General features: G+C 36.8%; 1 protein-coding gene across 3 annotated transcripts in view; it reads right to left on the bottom strand.

The window, feature by feature from the left end:
* The window catches only part of SLCO1A2 (solute carrier organic anion transporter family member 1A2), a 104,200-nt gene that overhangs the window by 22,926 nt on the left and 61,737 nt on the right, over positions 1–19,537 (bottom strand). For 2 of the 3 annotated variants that reach the window (XM_065887742.1, XM_065887743.1), the window contains 8 exons: positions 19,021–19,162; positions 16,896–17,028; positions 12,595–12,701; positions 9,513–9,659; positions 6,784–6,882; positions 5,999–6,217; positions 3,326–3,490; positions 1,595–1,790 (listed from right to left, as the gene is read on the bottom strand). In XM_065887742.1, coding sequence (XP_065743814.1) covers positions 1,595–1,790; positions 3,326–3,490; positions 5,999–6,217; positions 6,784–6,882; positions 9,513–9,659; positions 12,595–12,701; positions 16,896–17,028; positions 19,021–19,162 — 1,208 coding nt within the window. Of the gene's footprint in view, positions 1–1,594; positions 1,791–3,325; positions 3,491–5,998; positions 6,218–6,783; positions 6,883–9,512; positions 9,660–12,594; positions 12,702–16,895; positions 17,029–19,020; positions 19,163–19,537 lie in introns of those variants that run through there. The other variant, XM_065887744.1, reaches the window with a different exon arrangement.

Here is a 19,537-nt window from a genome sequence, read left to right as displayed (position 1 = left end):
ACTGTAAATATGTGAGGTGATGGATGTGTTAACTAACCTTATTGTGATAATCATATTGCAATATATAATGTATCAAATCATCAGATTATACACCTTAAACCTACATGATGTTTTTTGTCGATTATATCTCAGTAAAACCAGGGAAAAAGAGTTTTTTAAAAAGGGTCTAACACAGAGAAAGACAAATATCACATGATATCACTTAGGTGGAATCTAAACAAAATGATACAAATGAACTTATTTACAAAACAGAAACAGACTCACAGACGAAGAAAACAAATTTATGGTTACCAAAGTGGAAAGAAGGGAGAGGTAAATTAGGAGTTTGAGATTAACAGATATACACTATAAAAAAATAAATAGAATTGTATAAAAAATGAATAGTTTATATAAAATAAACAACAAGAACTACTGTATAGCACAGGGAATTATATTCAATATCTTGTAATAACCTATAATGGAAAAGAATCTGAAAAAGAAACATATATATATATTTATATTTGTGTGTGTAACTGAATCACTTTGCTGTACACCTGAAACTAACACATTGTAAATCAACTATACTTCGATTTAAAAACAGATCTAAAGGTCTAACAAGATTACTTTTCTTATGTTCAATGTAATATGATGAAAAGAACGCTAGCATGGGAGTCTAGAAACTGAATTAAAGTCCCAACTCATGATTAGATTATGCCTTTTTACATATTTGCTCTGGGAATCAGGATAATTGGAGATGGAGATAATCTTTAAGATTTTACCAATTTTAAATTCTATTTTTATACATTGATGGAGTTGAAGAGGTTTTCCATGACCTCCCTTTGTCATTTAATCTCTCTGAATCTCAATTCTTCATCTGTAAAATGGAAATAACAACAGCTATCTTAAATGGAATTTGCAAGACTCAAATAAGATAATATATAAAATTACTTTTATGATTATATATTTAATATTATTCCAATTGTATAGTCCTTGGTAATTTTAAAGGGATCATTTCAGAATGCTCTTCATTTCAGCTAATCACTCCATTATCTAGATATGTCCTACAAATGACTTTTAAAAATTCATATCACTATGCAAAACCTTCCTGTGAACCCAGGTAACCCTCAAAATGCAAATCTAAAACCATTCAACGATATAGATATACCTATACAAATAAAATATATAAATTTATATAAGCATCGATATATCATGTATTAGGATTCAGTTACATTAAATTTAAGCCCATCGTGGAACCATATAAAGGTGATTGAGACTGTATAGTCAACTCTTAATTTTACCTATTTATGGTTGTATAAAATGTATGAATAACACATCCTAATACAACCTAAAACCATAACTAGTTTCTGTGATATTCATTTTACTATCTACTACGATATCACAAAGACAAACACACACACACACACACACACACACACACGCAATCATAAGCTCACTAACTCTGTGATATATTCCCAACCTCTTTAATAAGATGGAGAAAGACCACAAATTCCTGCCATTAACTCCAATTAGCAAATAATCTGGTCATGAGTAATCACTGTAGAAAATATGTTATTAACTTTTGATAGAGTATGACATTCATTAGAAAACAACATACCTTTCATAAGAGGTGGTTATGCCAGCAACTGAAGAATTATCACAGATCATGAGAAAACACAAAAAATAGAGAAGGTACTCAATTAAAGATAACCAACATCCTATGTGGGCAGCTTGTATGACAGTAATCTTGAACTTCTTCATAATTAAACCACCAACTATATATCCAATGCATATTGGAGGTAAGTTATAGATACCTATAAATGCAAGTAAAATATTATGTACAAAGTGACTTGGCAAAGGAAAAAATATGATAACACATTTATCTAATATGTCTCACATAAAAAACCATTTAGGTCCAACTCATAGTGAAGAAGGCTAATTTAAATTTATCCCCACTAAGTTATGTATTACATACAGAGAGATTTTTAAATGCCCCACAACATCGAAATATATTTTGGAAGACTGTTATCATTGTCATTCATTTAATTAATAGCAGTAAGTTGTAAATTTCTTGTATGCAGGGATCAAGGTCTATATTTCTTTTCTTAGGATCTAGGTGGAAGTGACAAGTCAAAGTTGACCAGTCATTTATTGCTTTCCATTCTTTTGGGTGGGATTATATATATAATGATTTGTATATAACATATTCAGTATTATATAATCATACATAGAATGATTTGTATGATTCTGCAGCTTTTTATTCCCACTCTGATTGTTAAGAATTTAACTCAGCTCAAGGTATTTTAGAGGCACTTTGCTGAGCCTGTGATGTCAAGTATCTTTACATTTCATGTCTTGCTGCTACTGACTAGCACTCTCCCTCCCCCAATTCTCCCCCCAAAAAAAGGGAAAAGACAGCCCTAGGTTTCATCCTTACAGTGCCAGGGTCTGTTCACTGAATCACACTCTTGGGAGAGTTTGTTTAATATCCATTCTCAAGTCCCATTCCAGAGAGTCTAATTTAGTATATTTGAGATGGGTCGCAGGTATCTGAACTTTTAACAAACTCTCTAGGTGGGGCTTCCCTGGTGGCGCAGTGGTTGAGATGTCCGCCTGCCGATGCAGGGGACACGGGTTCGTGCCCCGGTCTGGGAAGATCCCACATGCCGCGGAGCGGCTGGGCCCGTGAGCCATGGCCACAGAGCCTGCGCGTCTGGAGCCTGTGCTCCGCAACGGGAGAGGCCACAGCAGTGAGAGGCCCGCGTACCGCAAAAAAAACACTCTAGGTGATGTGGGTACATGTAATCTGGAAATTCTCTTTTCAAAACAGTAAAAAAGATCCCAGGAGAAACTCAGGGTGGAGTAGAACCACCGAGGTTAGTGTGGTTGCAGGAAAATCAGAATGTATGGGCTGCAGAGACATCTCAAAACACCGGGGAGCCAGGGAACTAAATTAGAAACCACGGAATTCATGAATTGGAGCCAAAAAAGTAAAACCTGGATGTGAAACAAAATTCCTGATGAGTTAATTCTGTCTTCTTTTTTACATAAATGAATTACCAATCTGAAAATTGTATCTAACTTGTACATTCCCTAAACTTTCCACAAATATTTCAGATTTGCATTCTGACTACAAAAAGAGCCAAAGAAAGAAGAAAACCAGGATTTTCTGGCTTCTTTTCTTCCTTACCCTCTCTTGATTTCCCTGGAGAGCAGACGGGGGGATATTACCAGGGGCAAAAATATCCTAACAGATTTCAATTGAGGAGTTTCCTAGACCCATCATCACACTGTTCACCATTTCATGGGAAAAAAGGTGGGCTACAATTGCAGAGAAGAACAAACATACCAATGAGAAAGATTGCATCTGAAGCTGATTTTCCATAGTGCTGTTCCAGATATTTAGGCATGAAGGAGATCATATTGACAAATGCATTGAATTGCAGCACACTTATTAGTATGAAAAGCATGTAAACTGGGTTGCACAAAAGACTTTTCATGAATGGTAAAAAATCTGAAAGGAAAGGATGACAACAGTGTCATACAAACTTGGCTTTGCATTTTATGATTGACTTTTTCTGAAACATCAACCTCCCCTCTAAAGTATGTTTTCCTGTTTTATAATGCACTTGTGTTTCTTGATTCTTTTTGCCCCTTGAAAGCTAAAGTTGTATCTTGTTTTGGTAGCTTCTGCAAGACAGTGAGGCAGCTGAGTGGGAAGGGATCAGAACACAGTCGTTTTGCCTTCACTAAGTTACTAACATGTCTTAAGGAAAAAGTATAACTATTACATGACAAAAACATTGTCCGAGTTCACACCATTTCTTTCTTATCTTCTCCCGTTGCAGAGCACAGGCTCCGGACGCACAGGCTCAGTGGCCATGGCTCACGGGCCCAGCCGCTCCGTGGCACGTGGGATCTTCCCAGACCGGGGCACGAACCCGTGTCCCCTGCATCGGCAGGCAGACTCTCAACCACTGCGCCACCAGGGAAGCCCTATCCTTCTCTTTTACTTGTACTAATATCCTCTCTTCTCTAGAGATCATCTAGAATGAAAGATGCTTGTTCTCCTGTTCTGTCCTCTAAAGCCAGGAAGGAAAACAATTTGATAAAGAAGTTCACACTCACATATTGATTAATCATTCCTGAACATTTAAAATGTAGTTAGATGTGGAAATTCATGACATATAAATTTTCTCAAGTACTAGGCATTTCTTTGCTTCCTGAGGTCTCGCTCCCTGAGATCCTGATTCATTTGCTATATATTAAAGACCATGTGAATGAGTTAACCGAATGTTTTCCTGTTTGTGTGGACAGACAAAGCTCAGAGCCAAATTTGTGGCCAGCTCTAGCAAATGTTCTAGATCACACTGTCTCCATTTTGGGTCAAAGTCTCACTTATAGTTTCTTTTCACTTTTCCTATCTTCATGTTGTCTGCCTTGATTTCCTTACTTATTGTGTATTATCCTGGTTTGCTTAATAAACAGCCTAAAATCCAATCTAGCAAAGTATCAATCAGTAAACAACCTGGAAGAGGAGGAAGCATAGTTTAATGCAAAGAAATGAATTCTAGTTGCAGAATTCATATTTATGAATAAAGTACATGGCAGAGAAGTGACTTGTGTTCACAGCTCTTTGGAGCTTTTGAAGTCACACATGTTTGTTGACATACTGTCCTAATAGATGAGTCTCAGTAGTTTCAATTTCTTTTCTAGATGTCATATACTAAGTTAAGCCCTTTCCTAGTTTATCTTGCAGACTATAAATGATATTCTGTGTTAAAATTCCCTACCAGTCCATACCGGCCCTTTGACAAGTGTTGTGAATATAATCGTAAGGACTCTGAGAATTTGTAAGATTCTGAATTGGCTCCTAATGATATGAGAAGTATTAAATTATGTTCAATTGTGGTTTAAGTGAATTTGTAACTGCTAAAAATTCTGTGCAAATTGATATTATAATTTACGGGTGACGGTAGAAGTGGCAACATCAACAATAATAATACTAGTAAGCAGTAATAATAGTAATATGCGTCAGAACTCCTTTTACCTTCACCCAACAACTTTATAATAATAAATAGTATTTTATCCCTATCTTTGAGGTAAGGAAACTAAGCCCCCCACCACCTTCCAAATGGACACTCTTTAAGAATTCCAAGGCCCAGGCCATACCTTATACTAATTAAATCAGACCTCTGGGTAATACTACAAAATTTCCATGCATCAGTAATTTTAAAAATTCCCTAGGTGATTCCAATATGTGGCCAAGTTTGAGAACCAGTATTCCTGAATACTATACATAGATTATCTTACTTAGTTTCCCATAGATACACCTTCTGTAAATTATACTTTGAGTTTTATTGAGGATCTATACCAAAAAAAAGAAACCTGTTACATGAAATATGGTCCTGAATTTGCTGGAAAACAACTACGTGACTCAATATCACCTGTATTGCACATCATATAATTTTTTCTTTTTTTTACAACTTGTTACTTGGGCAACAATTTCTCTTTAAGAATTGTTATCCTTTCCACTCTCAAATATAGATAATTATATGACCTATAATTGAGGTGCCTTTTTTCTTTTCTGCCTTAACTTCCAAGAAGCTCACAGCTCAGCTAATACTTTTGGTTTCAGACCTATATGGTGCTTATTTGGATCAGCATATATTTTTTCCTCCTTTTGTTCTTGGTTTGAGTTTCATTTTTAATTAGACCTATGCTCTCTGTAAAATAGATTTTTTAAGGCAGATGGGACCTAATTTATTTATTTATTGAGTACCCAGATGGACATAAAATTTCATATAAATGCTGATCTAAGTCAGGTTCTAAACTATATCATTCACTCCCATGTGGTAGCATGGGAAAACATTATTGTAGTAGCAGAGCTAGACATTATTGACTGTTGACTGTCAGTGACAAATTGTTTTAACTCAGCCTAGCATATTGTGATAGACTAAGATACAGACATGACTATAGAAAATAAAAAGTAAATTGTAAAATATAAAATGTTTATATTTGCCTTTAGTGATTCCAACACTTTTCTTCCTGACTTCGCTTTGTTTCTCTTCTTTGTCATTTTTAACGGCCTCAGCAATATCCTCTAGTCCTTCCTTTGGAAGCGTTTTGGGCAAAACGAAAAAAGGAATGGCAGTAAGCACATTCACTCCTGCACAAACCAAAAAGCCAAACCACCATGCACCAACCCAACGAGTATCAGTGGGAGTTATGGTCAGATCATCTGTAAAGAGATACACACAATTTTTATTAGCTTGAGTCATTATTTCCTTTATGAACTACAGAAAATTATTACAATTATAATTGTCAGGTTCTATCCAAGTACAGAATTTGCATATAATTCAGGCACTGATAAAACTTGTCTGAAAATATGTGGTGTTACAATACTGTCTAGCAATAAGCTCGTTTGACTATCTGTCCTATCATGTAAGGAATTTATAAATAGGCACATATTAAAGAGCTACAAGTTCTATTTCACTATCCTCAAATGATTGCTTGATTTAAAAAGAATTCAAACCTATGTGCTTAAATCTTTTGAAAACAAGAAATATGATTAGTGCAGTAGAAAGAGCACTGGATTTTGAGTCAGAAGATCAGCACTGTATCTTGCTCTCCTCACTGGTTTGAAATATTGAAAATTATTTAAACTCCTCAACTTCAATTTGGTCACCTGGAAAGTGGAGATTCTATCTAACTGAGGGTCAGATAAAGTAACAATTAAATGTGATAACATACCTGATGATGCTTTGTGTACTTTAGACACTGTATAAATAGATTTTATGGAGTTACCTGTGTTCACCGATCCAGTGTCAACATAAACATTTGCACAGAATGACGCTAACGAAAGTCCAATCAAAGGACCAATGATAGCTCCTGTTTCTATAAACCCTAAAAATAAAGGAAGATATAAAGTTATACACACACATAAAGAGTTCTAATCCCATGAAGAATCTGAAGATTGAATTGTTTTTACCTTAGATATTTTTGCCTTATGTGTTCAATCTATAGGAAAATTAAACTTGGTATATGTATAAGTAACAAGGATGTTTGTTTAAATGTTGAAACAGGAGCCTCCTAATTTGAAGTCACTTTCTCTAAGCCTCCAAATTCTCTTTCACACTCGGTTACAGGTAAAGATCTGCAGTTAGAAGCAACTGGCTGCAGCAGGGTGACCATATTGTGTGCAAACGCCCTCCTTGAAGATGAAAATATTCCTTTTCTCTTATGAAAGACTAACTTACTTAAATTATCAGTGTGTATGTATGACTTCATTCCTTAATAATAATTTTGAAATAAAACTAAGGAAATGGGAAGCTTTAAATTCTATGGGGCTTCCCTGGTGGCGCAGTGGTTGAGAGTCCGCCTGCCGATGCAGGGGACACGGGTTCGTGCCCCGGTCCGGGAAGATCCCACATGCCGTGGAGCGGCTGGGCCCGTGAGCCATGGTCGCTGAGCCTGCGCGTCCGGAGCCTGTGCTCCGCAACGGGAGAGGCCACAACAGTGAGAGGCCCGCGTACCGCAAAAAAAAAAAAAAAAAAAGATGAGATTAGTGGGACTGTCCCTATTACGATTCAAAGCCATTTTCTCTTGTGGTACTAGAGACTGGTTAAAGTGATGGCCTTTTTCGGTGAGTTTTGTTGTGTCTTGTGAGTAAACTATTACTGTGTCAGGTATTGGAATAGAATTATCACTACTGTATCATGGGTGGATATTTTGATTCTGTGGTTCCTTCAGTATTACAGCTGGGATCTTACTATTAAGAAAGTCACAGTATAGAGCAAAATTCTTTTGTTGCCTTCCACAGTCATATTTTTGGAGGATTTTTAAAGAAATGCTATGTTATGATAAATATCTTGTGGCATATTCCTCAGGAAAGCTTCACTCCCAAATCTACCACTTGATACAAAACTATACATTCATTTATTGTCTTAGTCTTGTACCTTATGACTACCCCTTCTTTGAGTTTTCTTCCTCTTACTCTATTCACTTAAGTAGAAGTATTCCCTAGTATTTTATCCTAGGGCTCCTCACTATGTAGCATCTGACCTCCTATGGCAACCTCATTTCTCCCTCTTGATTTTATTTTTTGTCTCTGTATAGATGATTCTTAAATTTCATGTCCAGCTTTTATGTTCTCTCCTAAACTCCAGAGCCATACATGGAATTGTTTTCTTGATGTATAGTTAATTGACTTATAATTATTTAATTATACACGGATTATTAATAATTATTACTTCGATTTTCAAATTTAACTATACACATTTATCAGATTTTATTGATATATAATTATGTAGTTATTTATATACTAAACTTTATATGGACAATGTCTTATTCATCTTAATACATGTAGAGATTATCCATTGTTTCTACCCTAATATTTGTTGAAAAAAGAAACACATATTTTAACAAGGTGTTTGCTAATTTATTGCAGGTGAGCATTCTGTAATCTTTCAATATAAGTATGTGAATGGATTTCAAAGACTGAATAGAAAAACACTGAAAAAGGTTATTGCAAAATCAGTGAGTCATCAAAATCACCCAAAATTGCTTGGGATAATCATTCCTAAATATTTTAATCTCCTCATTACATGTAGCTCTGTTACTATCTTCTCTCACCCACTTTGACTTTTCTGGTTTTAAAAAGATATTTCTACTTTAACAGAAAAATGTCCCTGTACTCAAAGTTATGATTTTATAACCAACAACAGATGGAGTAACTAAGGAATATAAGCAAGTTATGCATAATAAATTAAGAATATTCAGGAGATTGTAAGACAACATACAAGGTGGATCTTAAGTTGCCTATTGTGGGAGATACTGATAGATTTTAGAAAATGAATTTTCAGGAAACATTACCAAAATTATGAAGACAGATATTTGTGAAAAATATGAAACAGCCTGGCTATTCTAAAGAAATTGTGATAAAGAGAAATTATATAGGAAACTAAATAGATAAACTGAGTGTAGAGCTAGTAATAAGTAAAGAGCTCATATTTAATAGACAGAGTCAGTAAGTTTCATCAACATTAAAGAGAAGATATTTAAAATAGTTAAGAAAAATTATACTGCAAGAATTTTTATAAGAAATTGATTATAAATACTACAGATAAAATGACCAATATAGAAATTATAATAACATATACATGAAGTGATGAAGACCTGAACAAAAACAGAAGTAATGAAAATAGTGAGAAAGGTTTTGAATATGAGACATTTTGGAGAAAACATTGCTAAATCTCTTAACAGATTGGGTATAGAGTGGTGCCCAGCAAATGGAGGAGTCAAATAGAACTCCAGGGACACTAGATTAATGGCATTTTCAATAGTGAAAAGCAGGTTTAGCAAAGTGGCTTATTTGGAGTCAGCCCATAATTGCTCCATTCAACAAACTTTAAATGAGGGCCAGTTGTGCCAAAGCACTCTTCTGTTCATCACTAAGCATCCAAATAAATAACTAATATCCATGCTCAAGGAGCTTACTGTCCTGAAAAGAGGCTAAGGCAGATTTTCCAACTCACCAATATATAAAGGAGAGTTTTCAGATTTGGCAAAATCCTCTATGTAGGAAATACCCAAAGGCATGATGGGAGTCTCACCAATTCCACGTATAATATTTCCAACTAGTACATACACCCACATTAATGATTTAACTTCCTTCACACATTCTGCATTAAAAGAAAAAAAGACATTACATTAGTGTTTTGGTAGTGAAATATTAGCAATACTTAATTCTAAGTCTTTGGTAGGTAAGCATTTCACAGTTCTTATGTGACCATGGCACCTTGCCAACAATTTACTATGCCAGCAATGACTCACTGGGCCACCCCTTTTGCACTTTCTGACAGAGTACTTACGTATGGCCAACAATAAGTGGTACGCTGGAGCCAGTTCCTACTGGCTGGGGAGAGATGAGTATATACATCTCTTCCCAATTCAGTATTTAGTGATAACATGCTGGTAGTTTGATGAGAGTATTTATACCACAGAAACTGACAAACACTAAAAACCAAGGCTTTTTTTTCCCTCCAGAGAGTTAGTTTACCAGCAACTACTAAACTTAGTTAGCTGTTATAAGTGCTACCCAATATATATACTAACTTTGGGGAGAGGAAAAAACACAAATATCTCTCCCTAGAATTGAGACTATATTTATAAGATTTATGTAAGAGGCTCACTGAGTTTTGAATTCTCTACAGTTCTAATTACTTTATAGAAATAAAAAATATTTAACTGAGTAGTAATCACATTTTCTCTATAGAGCCCACTGTATACTGTGATCACCAAATAACTTTTTAAAATTGAAGTACAGTGACTAACAATACTATATTAGTTTCATGTGTACAACATAATAATTTGATATTTTTATAGATTATACTCCATACAAAGTTATTATAAAACATTGGCAACATTCCCTGTGTTGTACATTACATCCTTTTATTTATTTTATACCTAGTAGTTTGTACCTCTTAATCCCCTCCTCCTGTTTTCCCCCCCTCCTCCCACCCTTCTCCCCACTGGTAATCACTAGTTTGTTCTCTGCACGTATGAGTCTGTTTCTGTTCTCTTATATTATTCGTTTCATTTTTTAGATTCAACATGTAAGTCAAAACATACAGTATTTCTCTTTTTCTCACTTATTTCACTAAACACAATACCCTCCCGGTCCATCCATGTTGTTGCAAATGGCAAAATTTCATTCTTTTCTGCGGCTGAGTAATATATTCCACTGTGTATGTATTCACCACGTCTTCTTTATCCATTTATCTGTTGATGCACACTTAGGTTGCTTCCATATCTTGGCTATTGTAGATAATGCTACTATGAACATTGGGGTGCATGTATCTTTTTGAATTAGTGTTTTTGGTTTTTTCATATATGTATATATATATCCAGGAGTAGAATTGCTAGATCCTGTGGTAGTTCTATTTTTAATCTTTTGAGGAGCCTCCATACTGTTTTTCATACTGGCTGCACCAATTTAGATTCCCATCAGCAGCGTACAAGTGTTCCCTTTTCTCTACATCCTCACCAATATTTGTTATTTGTTACCTTTATAAGGACAGCCATTCTGGCAGGTGTAAGATAATATCTCATTGTGGTTTTTGATTTGCATTTTCCCGATGATTAGTAAACTGTGCCACCCACAGATGTGAGGGTCCTGAACACAGCTGAGTCTCAAACTTTCTTGTGAGGCTATCTCTCAGTCATTCCCAGTCCAGAAAATCATAGTCTCCGTTGCTGGGTATTCATATTTTTATCTATGATGAGCACAATGTTTATGTCTATAGATCATAGGCAAACTCCAGGTTTCCTCTAGGGCAAAACTGAAAATACCAGGTGATTAAGGAGTCAACACATTTCCCTGGAGATACACCCACTGGGAAGGTTTTGTTTATCTACTACAATGCACATTAGGAAAAATAGGAAACAGGACCTGAGTCATTCTTTGGCAAAAGCCAACTCAAGGAGAGAACGCGGGCTATTGCTGATGTCACTGTTTTCTTTTGCTTCCCCAGGGGGTTCCTTTGATTTAGAGTTTCTGAGACAGCTATTCTTATACTCATTTGAACTATTTTGATTCCCTCTTATCCCATGCTGGTGGTGAAATTCCCAGCCTAAGGAACCACCGTAACTTCCACTAATATGAATCCAGCCTGAAAATGTGCCCATCACAGGAAAAGAAGTTCTGGTCTGAGGTAAATTAACAGGGTCACCTATAGACTAAGTATCACCAGATTATACAGGTCCTTTAGCACATGAAGGGGCAGAGGCAGGTATGCTGGTGCCTGGGACTGCAAGAACCTGGAAGAAACACCATTATTGTACACTATCGTGCTGGATTAGGAAGTAGTCTCTGGTAAAGAGGGACAACTGGGCAAAAAAGACAAGTTCCTAGTTCAGTAGAAAGAGACTAGAGTATTCAGAACTATAGCATATTTGCCTGCTTTCTCTGCTATAGAATATCAATAATATAACACAAATCTTTTGAACTTTGTTTCTACCTCTGTTTCCTATTTAGATAATTGTATAGACCAAATCATCAGTATAAACCCATCCTTCTAAGATGTTTTCCTCTAAGGAATTAATTTTACAGTGGCCCTTGGGTGGATGTCTTTGACTGATTTTTAAATAACCATTTTAAAGAACAGACAAGGCGGGATTCCCTGGTGGCGCAGTGGTTGAGAGTCCGCCTGCCCATGCAGGGGACACGGGTTCGTGCCCCGGTCCGTGAAGATCCCACATGCCACGAAGCGGCAGGGCCCGTGAGCCATGGCCACTGAGCCTGCGCGTCCGGAGCCTGTGCTCCGCAACGGGAGAGGCCACAACAGTGAGAGGCCCGCGTACCACAAAAAAAAAAAAAAAAAAAAGACAAGGCAGTCTTAATAGGTATATTCAAATATAAGAGGCATTACGTTTTCTATTATTAGCCATTCCTCTTCCTTATTCTCCTCCATGATCCCCTCTAAAATCCTTTAGAGGGGAAAAAATATCTTTTTGTTCCTCTACCTTACTTAACCAAACCCAGTAACGCATTCAAAGACCCTCCACAGAAAGTGTTCAGTTACAAATTAACTAAAGTAATAAAATGAAGCAGACAACCTGATGGATCTTCTGTTGGTTTGAAACTCTGGGTTCTGTTTTCCATACACAAGAAACTGTTTGAGGACAAATTACCAGAAACTGAAACTGTAGATTCATATTCATATCTGTATGAACACAGGGAAAACACATTTGTGTTAAGGAGCCAATGAGGACAATGTGAGCATTGTGAAGATGCTCCTGCTTCACTTAAGATACAACATCCAAACCCAGGAAAGCAGATGTCTTTTCAGCTTTGCCACCCAGTCATCATAGATTGCTATCATCAAAAAGAACTTGCCACTCACGAAAACGTGCCATTCGTTGACAGCCAGCTTTCAATTATCTGCATATGTATGGTCTATCCTTTAGATTACCTAACATCAATGCTTTGTGGTTTTTAGGTGATCATTTCCTGGAAATAATTGCTGTGGATAAGGAACTAAAAGGAAGAAAAATAATAGACTCTACGAAGTATAATAAAGAAGATAAAGCTTTGGGAGGAAAAACAACGCAACAAACAAGCTTCCAACTTTGGATCCTCTGAGGTTTGCTCGTAAAAAATATACCCCACTTTCTGAGAATTCAAACAGTAATCCCTTCATGCATTCATCGATCCCCAAGAAAAACAAAATATTTGCCCATCATAATGAGAGACCTTTGGAGATTCAAACACTGTGACAGTGCAACGTAATGAGTTTTTCTCTTCTCATAAGGACAAAAGGGTTAATACACTGTGACCATATTATCTTAGGCAAATTACCACAAGATCCCATGCCCTTTCTCAGAAAGTATATTATAAGCTGCAATAATGGAAGAAAATATGTCCAGCTAAGTCTCTCTGTGGTAGAAATTATGCTGGACTGGTTTCTATATTTCTAGTAGATAAGAGAAATCCAAAAACAAAACAAAACAAAACACACACACATACACACACACACACACACACACACAGACAACCTTGCCCTTCTGAGTTCCAAATGAGCTAAAGAGTGCTATGCTTGTATGTCACTGATAGTTCTGATTTCTATGCTATAGAACATAATAAAAAGGGTCAAAATGCCTTCCCCTTTGAACAACTGTCCAGTCATGGTCACAGAGTGGCTGTGAACTGTGGACAAAGGCTTCTCTCTCCATACCCATGATCCCATGAGACTTGTCAGCTTCAGACAAAAAAAATAACACCTTTGGCAGAGAGTGGAAAGAAATGTAAATAATAGCTGAATATTACTTGATGTTGTCTTGGACAGGATAGGAACTAAAAGGACAGTAAAAACTCTTTGCCTGAACACTTCTGATCCCTTCAGAAATACCTGAGAAGATAACGTATCATTTTCATTTAACTTATCCACTAAACCCCAATAACTCATTCAACGTTCATTCATCCCCCAAACTTCAGCAAAATGACAGTTGATGGATTATAAAATAGTAAAGGAAAAGGCATAATGCCACAAGGATAAAGAAAATGGAAGATTTGACAAGGAGAAAGGGATTTTGAAAATTCGACAAGAAGATAAAGATTCTGAAAATGGGAAAGGAGATGAGTGGTCACTGAACTAGAAAATATGAGAAACACAAGCCTAAGTGCGTGCCTGCAGGGGAGGAACCAAACACGTGCCACATATCCCTGGAAGGTTTCAGGCAGGATACGAGATACTTCTAAAGGCGGGAGTGGGTATGATCCAAAAAATCAGAGGATTGGTTTAAAGTGTGTATAAGGAACAGTTAAACCCTTAGAATAGACACCCTCCACCATCCCAACGAACATGGCCTTAGACTGCAGAGAGTCAAAACAAGCACATTGAGGATAGGAGGCCATACCTGGGGATATTAAGTAAAAGAAAAATCTACATAGTGATAAAAGAGACTCCCACTCCCACCTGGCTGGTAGCCAAGCTGCCATGTCTCAGGCAACAGATTGGAGAATCCCTGCCTGAGTTAACTGACAGGTTATGGACAGTTCTGAGCCATCTCTAAAACACCCAGTCCCTGTGCTGGGAAGAAGCCCTCCAACAACCACGTCCTACACATGTACCACAGAACTTCTGGTTAGCTTGTTGTTGCTATTCCTCTCTCTCAAATATGAATAGCTAACCAAGGACCGCCAGATATATGAAGGAAGCCTATAATATAAAGACAAAGACAAAACAAATAAAAAACTGTACACTTCAAATGTAGATGGAAAAGACATTGCATTCTTAAAGTAAGAGCGAGATGTTCCCTAAAAAGATACATTCAAAGAACAAGAGTCCTTAAAACTTAAAAATATGATAGCAAAAGTTAGAAATCCATTCAAAGGTTTGGAAGATAAAGAAATCTCCCCCAGGGACTTTCCTAGCAGTCCAGCGGTTAAGACTTCGCCTTCCAATGCAGGGAGTGCGGGTTCCATCCCTGGCTGGGGAGCTAAGATCCCACGTGCCTCGCAGCCAAAAAACCCAGAAAACTAAAACAGAAGCAATATTGTAACAAATTCAATAAAAGACTTTAAAATAGTCCACATCAAAAACAAAAACAAAAAATCTTTAGAAATCTCCCCTAAAAGTAACAAGAAGGCAAAGAGATAGAAAGTTGGAGAGAAAAGATGAGAAAACTGTAAGCTCAACTCAGGATGTAACAATATTCAAGAACAAGTAGAAGCTCTAGAAAGAGAAAGTAGAGGGGTGGAAGAAGGGAGGATATTATCAAAGAAACAATACAAGTAATTTTTACAAATGTCCAGATTGAAGGCACCTAGCACGATAAAGGAAGATCATTTATACCAACATGATTACCATGCATTCAAATTCTGGAGTTTAAAGGAAAATCCCAACAGCTCCTAGAGAAAAGAAACTGGTCACAGGGGTTAGAATGGTATAGGCTTCTCAAGAGTAACACCGGAAACTAGAAAGTATTGGAAATGATGTCTTCAAAATCCCTAGGGAAGGGCTTCCCTGGTGGCGCAGTGGTTGGGAGTCCTCCTGCCGATGCAGGGGACACGGGTTCGTGCCCCGGTCCGGGAAGATCCCACATGCCGCGGAGCGGCTGGGCCCGTGAGCCATGGCCGCTGAGCCTGCGCGTCCGGAGCCTGTGCTCCGCGACAGGAGAGGCCACAACGGTGAGAGGCCCGCATACCCCCCAAAAAAAAAATCCCTAGGGAAAAAACTTCAAACCAGAATTTTATACCATCCAAACTGTCATCGGGTATGGGAGTAGAATAGGAATACTTCCCGATGTTTAAGGTCTTAAAATTATTACTTTCCTTGCACACTTTCTCAGAAACCTATTAGATGACATTTTCCACAAAAAGAGTAAGAATGAAAAGGAAAGGAGAAGATATTACTACCCAGGAAGTAAGTAACTGAATGGAAGAAAGAGGCAGAACAAATTCCCAAGGAGAATGGTGAGTGAAAATTTCAAAGGAGCAGCCATGCAGCAGGCCTGGAGAGTTCCCAGTTCAGATTGCAGATGGAAAATTGATGATGACAGGAGAGGCATCTCAAAGAGAAAAATGAAACCCTCTGATAGGTATGAATATATTGAGAAGACACTGTCCTACCGGTAAAGAATTTGGTGATGATTAGTGAGAAATAGAAAGAAAATGGATCAAATATAAAATGAGGCAATTATTAAATCCAGGGAAAATAAAAAGTGATATAAGAAAGGGAAAATAACAGCATGGTTCAGCTGAAATATGAGAAATAGTTACATAGTCACACACATGGAATAGTGAGTATGATTTTACAGTAGGAAGTCAATACGTCTATATAGAACACTAAAGTATCAAACACTAAAAGGATAAACATTTACTTAGAAATATGGAAGCAAACAGAAGAAGAAAGAGCTAGAGGAGTTGGGAGTAGTTGCCTCCGGAGAGGAGTAATATGAGCAATGTTGAAGGGGTGGGGGACAATGCTTTTTTCAATATAATTTTACCGTTCACAATTTTGCACACATATTACTTTGATAAAAATTTAAAATGAAAATCAACCTTCAGACTGGTCTACCCTTTGGTGACCCATAATTAAACAGAAACTCAACTGTAATTAGAAGTGTCTAAATAGTCCCTAGAAAGGAGTAATCCCAAACCTTGCCAGGTCCTAAGAATCTTTTCATCAGACTCAACTCCATAAAGGAGTTGTCCCAAATCTCTATTTCATAAATTGACGTGTAAGTGGAAGCCAGGTAGCTAAGAGCACAAAACAGGGGGTGGAACAGAATCTGAACCTTGCAGTTTCTATTACAGCGCTCTGTGTCTTTAGGAGCATTGTTCCTAGAAAGAAATCCAAGCTTATTTCCTGCAGAAAGTTGCACCTAAAGAAATCATCAGAGACTGCAGTACTTACCGGTCCATGAGGAAATGAGGTAGTGATTGTAAGAAACACCCAAGGCCCATAACCACACATCCAACACCAATCATTATAGGTCTATGCAGTTTAGTTCCAAAATAACTCACAAATATAATCAACAAAAGATTTCCTAGAAAAAATTGATGTGAAAAATTAATATATCAATTAGTATGAACAAAGTCTAAATTAACAGCCTCACCCAATCATTGACTATCCAGCATTTATTGTATAATAAATATCTGAAATACTGGGATTGGTGCTAGGGATGCATGAAATAATAAATGAATAGGACGCAACCCCTGCCCTGAGGGAGAGCTCTGTTTCACAATGACGTTTAACAGAGGTTCTTGACCTGCTATCTATAAACCCCAAAGGAGTCCATGGATAGAAATCAGGTCCTCCATGAACTTGAGTGAGAAAAAAAATTGCATCTTTATTTTCAGTAACTTAATATTAGTATTTCCTTTGACTGTGAAAGTAGACACAAACTACATTAGTATTAACAGTATGTATGATTTTGTCATCAATTATCACCAACAGAAGTTACAGGTATTTGCATACATTACAGTTGTTGCAGATACTTCAAAATATTATTGACACCGATGATTACTTCAAAATTAGTGTAGATATTGTTATTTAATGTGATGGTAAGAAGTACAATTATTATATAAGCTGCTTTTAATATTTTGATAATTTTATTTCAGTATAATTGACTTCCTTTGTACCCTTAGGGTTTTTATTTTACGCAATTACATTATTCTGAGATTATATGGCATCAGATTGCCAAAGAGGTCCTTGACACAGAAATGTTAATAACCTCTGCCCATCTCTTAGTGACTCTCCATTACCTAGAGGATAAAAGGTAAGTTCCATAGCACACACACACACGAAGCTCTCCAATAGTCCATTTCTCACCCCTGCCCATTTCTCCAGACCTATATTCTAGGAATTGCCACCTGAAGTGTGGCCAGTCCATAACACTGGGCTGAATGTTGCTTCCTACACAACCTACCAGGCTGTTTCAACATTACGCTTCTTCTTCTATTGGAATTCTCTTCACACTTATCTAACCCTGTTTCGTCACCCAGAAAACTTTTTACTTCAAGAGCCTATCTTCCTTAAGTGAGGTTGTGTCCCTCCTCTGTGTTCCTATAGGACATTGCATATACCTATGTCACCAAACTTACTGCATTCAGTTAAATTATTTGGCACCTATGCCCTCCATTAGACTGCGAGGTGAGTTTACACAGGGACTCTACAAGGAGTGACTTCTGACTCCATAGCCAGGATCTCCATAGCCAGCAAACGGGTGGCACAGAATGAGGTCTGAGAGAGCTGGGCACTAGTAGACAAGATCAAGCATCACCTGCTTCAGTTTTGCCTCTACCCCATCCTAATTTTTCTTTCAGATACTGATTAAAAATATTAAAGGCAACTTTCCTCTTGAAGGAAGTAAAAGCCATTACAAAACTGTAAAGGAGTGACATTTGTATTTCTCTGCGGGTTTGTTCACAGAAGAAATCTTTCCCTCCATTCTTTCTCTCTGTCCTCACATCCCAGTCGGCCACAAAAATCAGAGCCTAAGAAAAGGCTTTATTCTTCCCTAAAAGCTGTTTCTGAAATAAATTCAGCGAGATGTGAAAGCTGTTTCTTCCTCCCTCTGCACTTAGAAAGGAGAATTGTCAACCTCCCAGAAACAATAGGAGAAGAGAAATATTTGCTTTTTTTTTTGAAAACATATTCCTTTGTTTCCCATGATATCTTCTAAACATGAAAATAAAGCTGTAAGGGTTATCAAATAATAGATTAAATATTAGTACTCTAAACACTCTGCTACTCATGCTAGCTAACCAAAGGACTATTAGAATAAAAAAAAATTAACTATTAGAATAAAAAGTCCCATGATGGGATATGTGACGATGTTTAAGTGTTATTCAGGGATAATATTGAAATGAATTGTTTCTCAACATATTCGAAAGTGAGCTAGGCTATTTAAGTCATTTTAGAAAATACATTCAGTCAGTTAAACGGTACAAAGCGGAAAATAAGGAAAGTAAAATTCAGACTAGCTCCCTGGATAAAATAATGTATAAAAAGAAGTAATGGAAAAATAATTCATTACCAATCTCAAAGCTTCCATTAATAAATCCAACTAGAGATGTTGGGATGTTGAATTGTCTCTCTATTTGTGTGAGCATGGAATTCATATAAGATCCGGATAGTGTTTTGGATACATACGCACATGTTATTGCCAACAGAAACATCTAGGGAGAAAAAAAGTGCAAGAAAACATATGAAAAATTTATTTTTAAATTATACATTTGTCACCCGTTGGCAAAATATCTTCTATCAAAAGACTGATTGTCTCCAGCTCAAGTAACTCTTGTATTTGGAAGAAGCTTTTAAAGTGATCTCTTCTTCTGGTCTTCCATACTATGTTCTCTCTTTGAAAATCCAAAGTGGGACTAATTGATTAGTGATATTGAATTGTGTAGGTCATTTGTAGCCTCATTATTTTATGGGCACGTCTTATACATACACAGAAGCAAGTAATCATTCTAAATAACATGTAGCAAACGATTTAAACTGACTTCAGCATTGCAACACTATCTGTAGTACAAAAGAATACGTGTATGTTA

The sequence above is a fragment of the Phocoena phocoena genome, chromosome 11 (assembly GCF_963924675.1).
Source record: "Phocoena phocoena chromosome 11, mPhoPho1.1, whole genome shotgun sequence".
In the NCBI taxonomy this organism is placed as follows: Eukaryota; Metazoa; Chordata; class Mammalia; order Artiodactyla; family Phocoenidae; genus Phocoena; species Phocoena phocoena.
The sequence above is the reverse complement of the archived record's forward strand: the minus strand, read 5'-3'. Positions and strand labels throughout refer to the sequence as shown.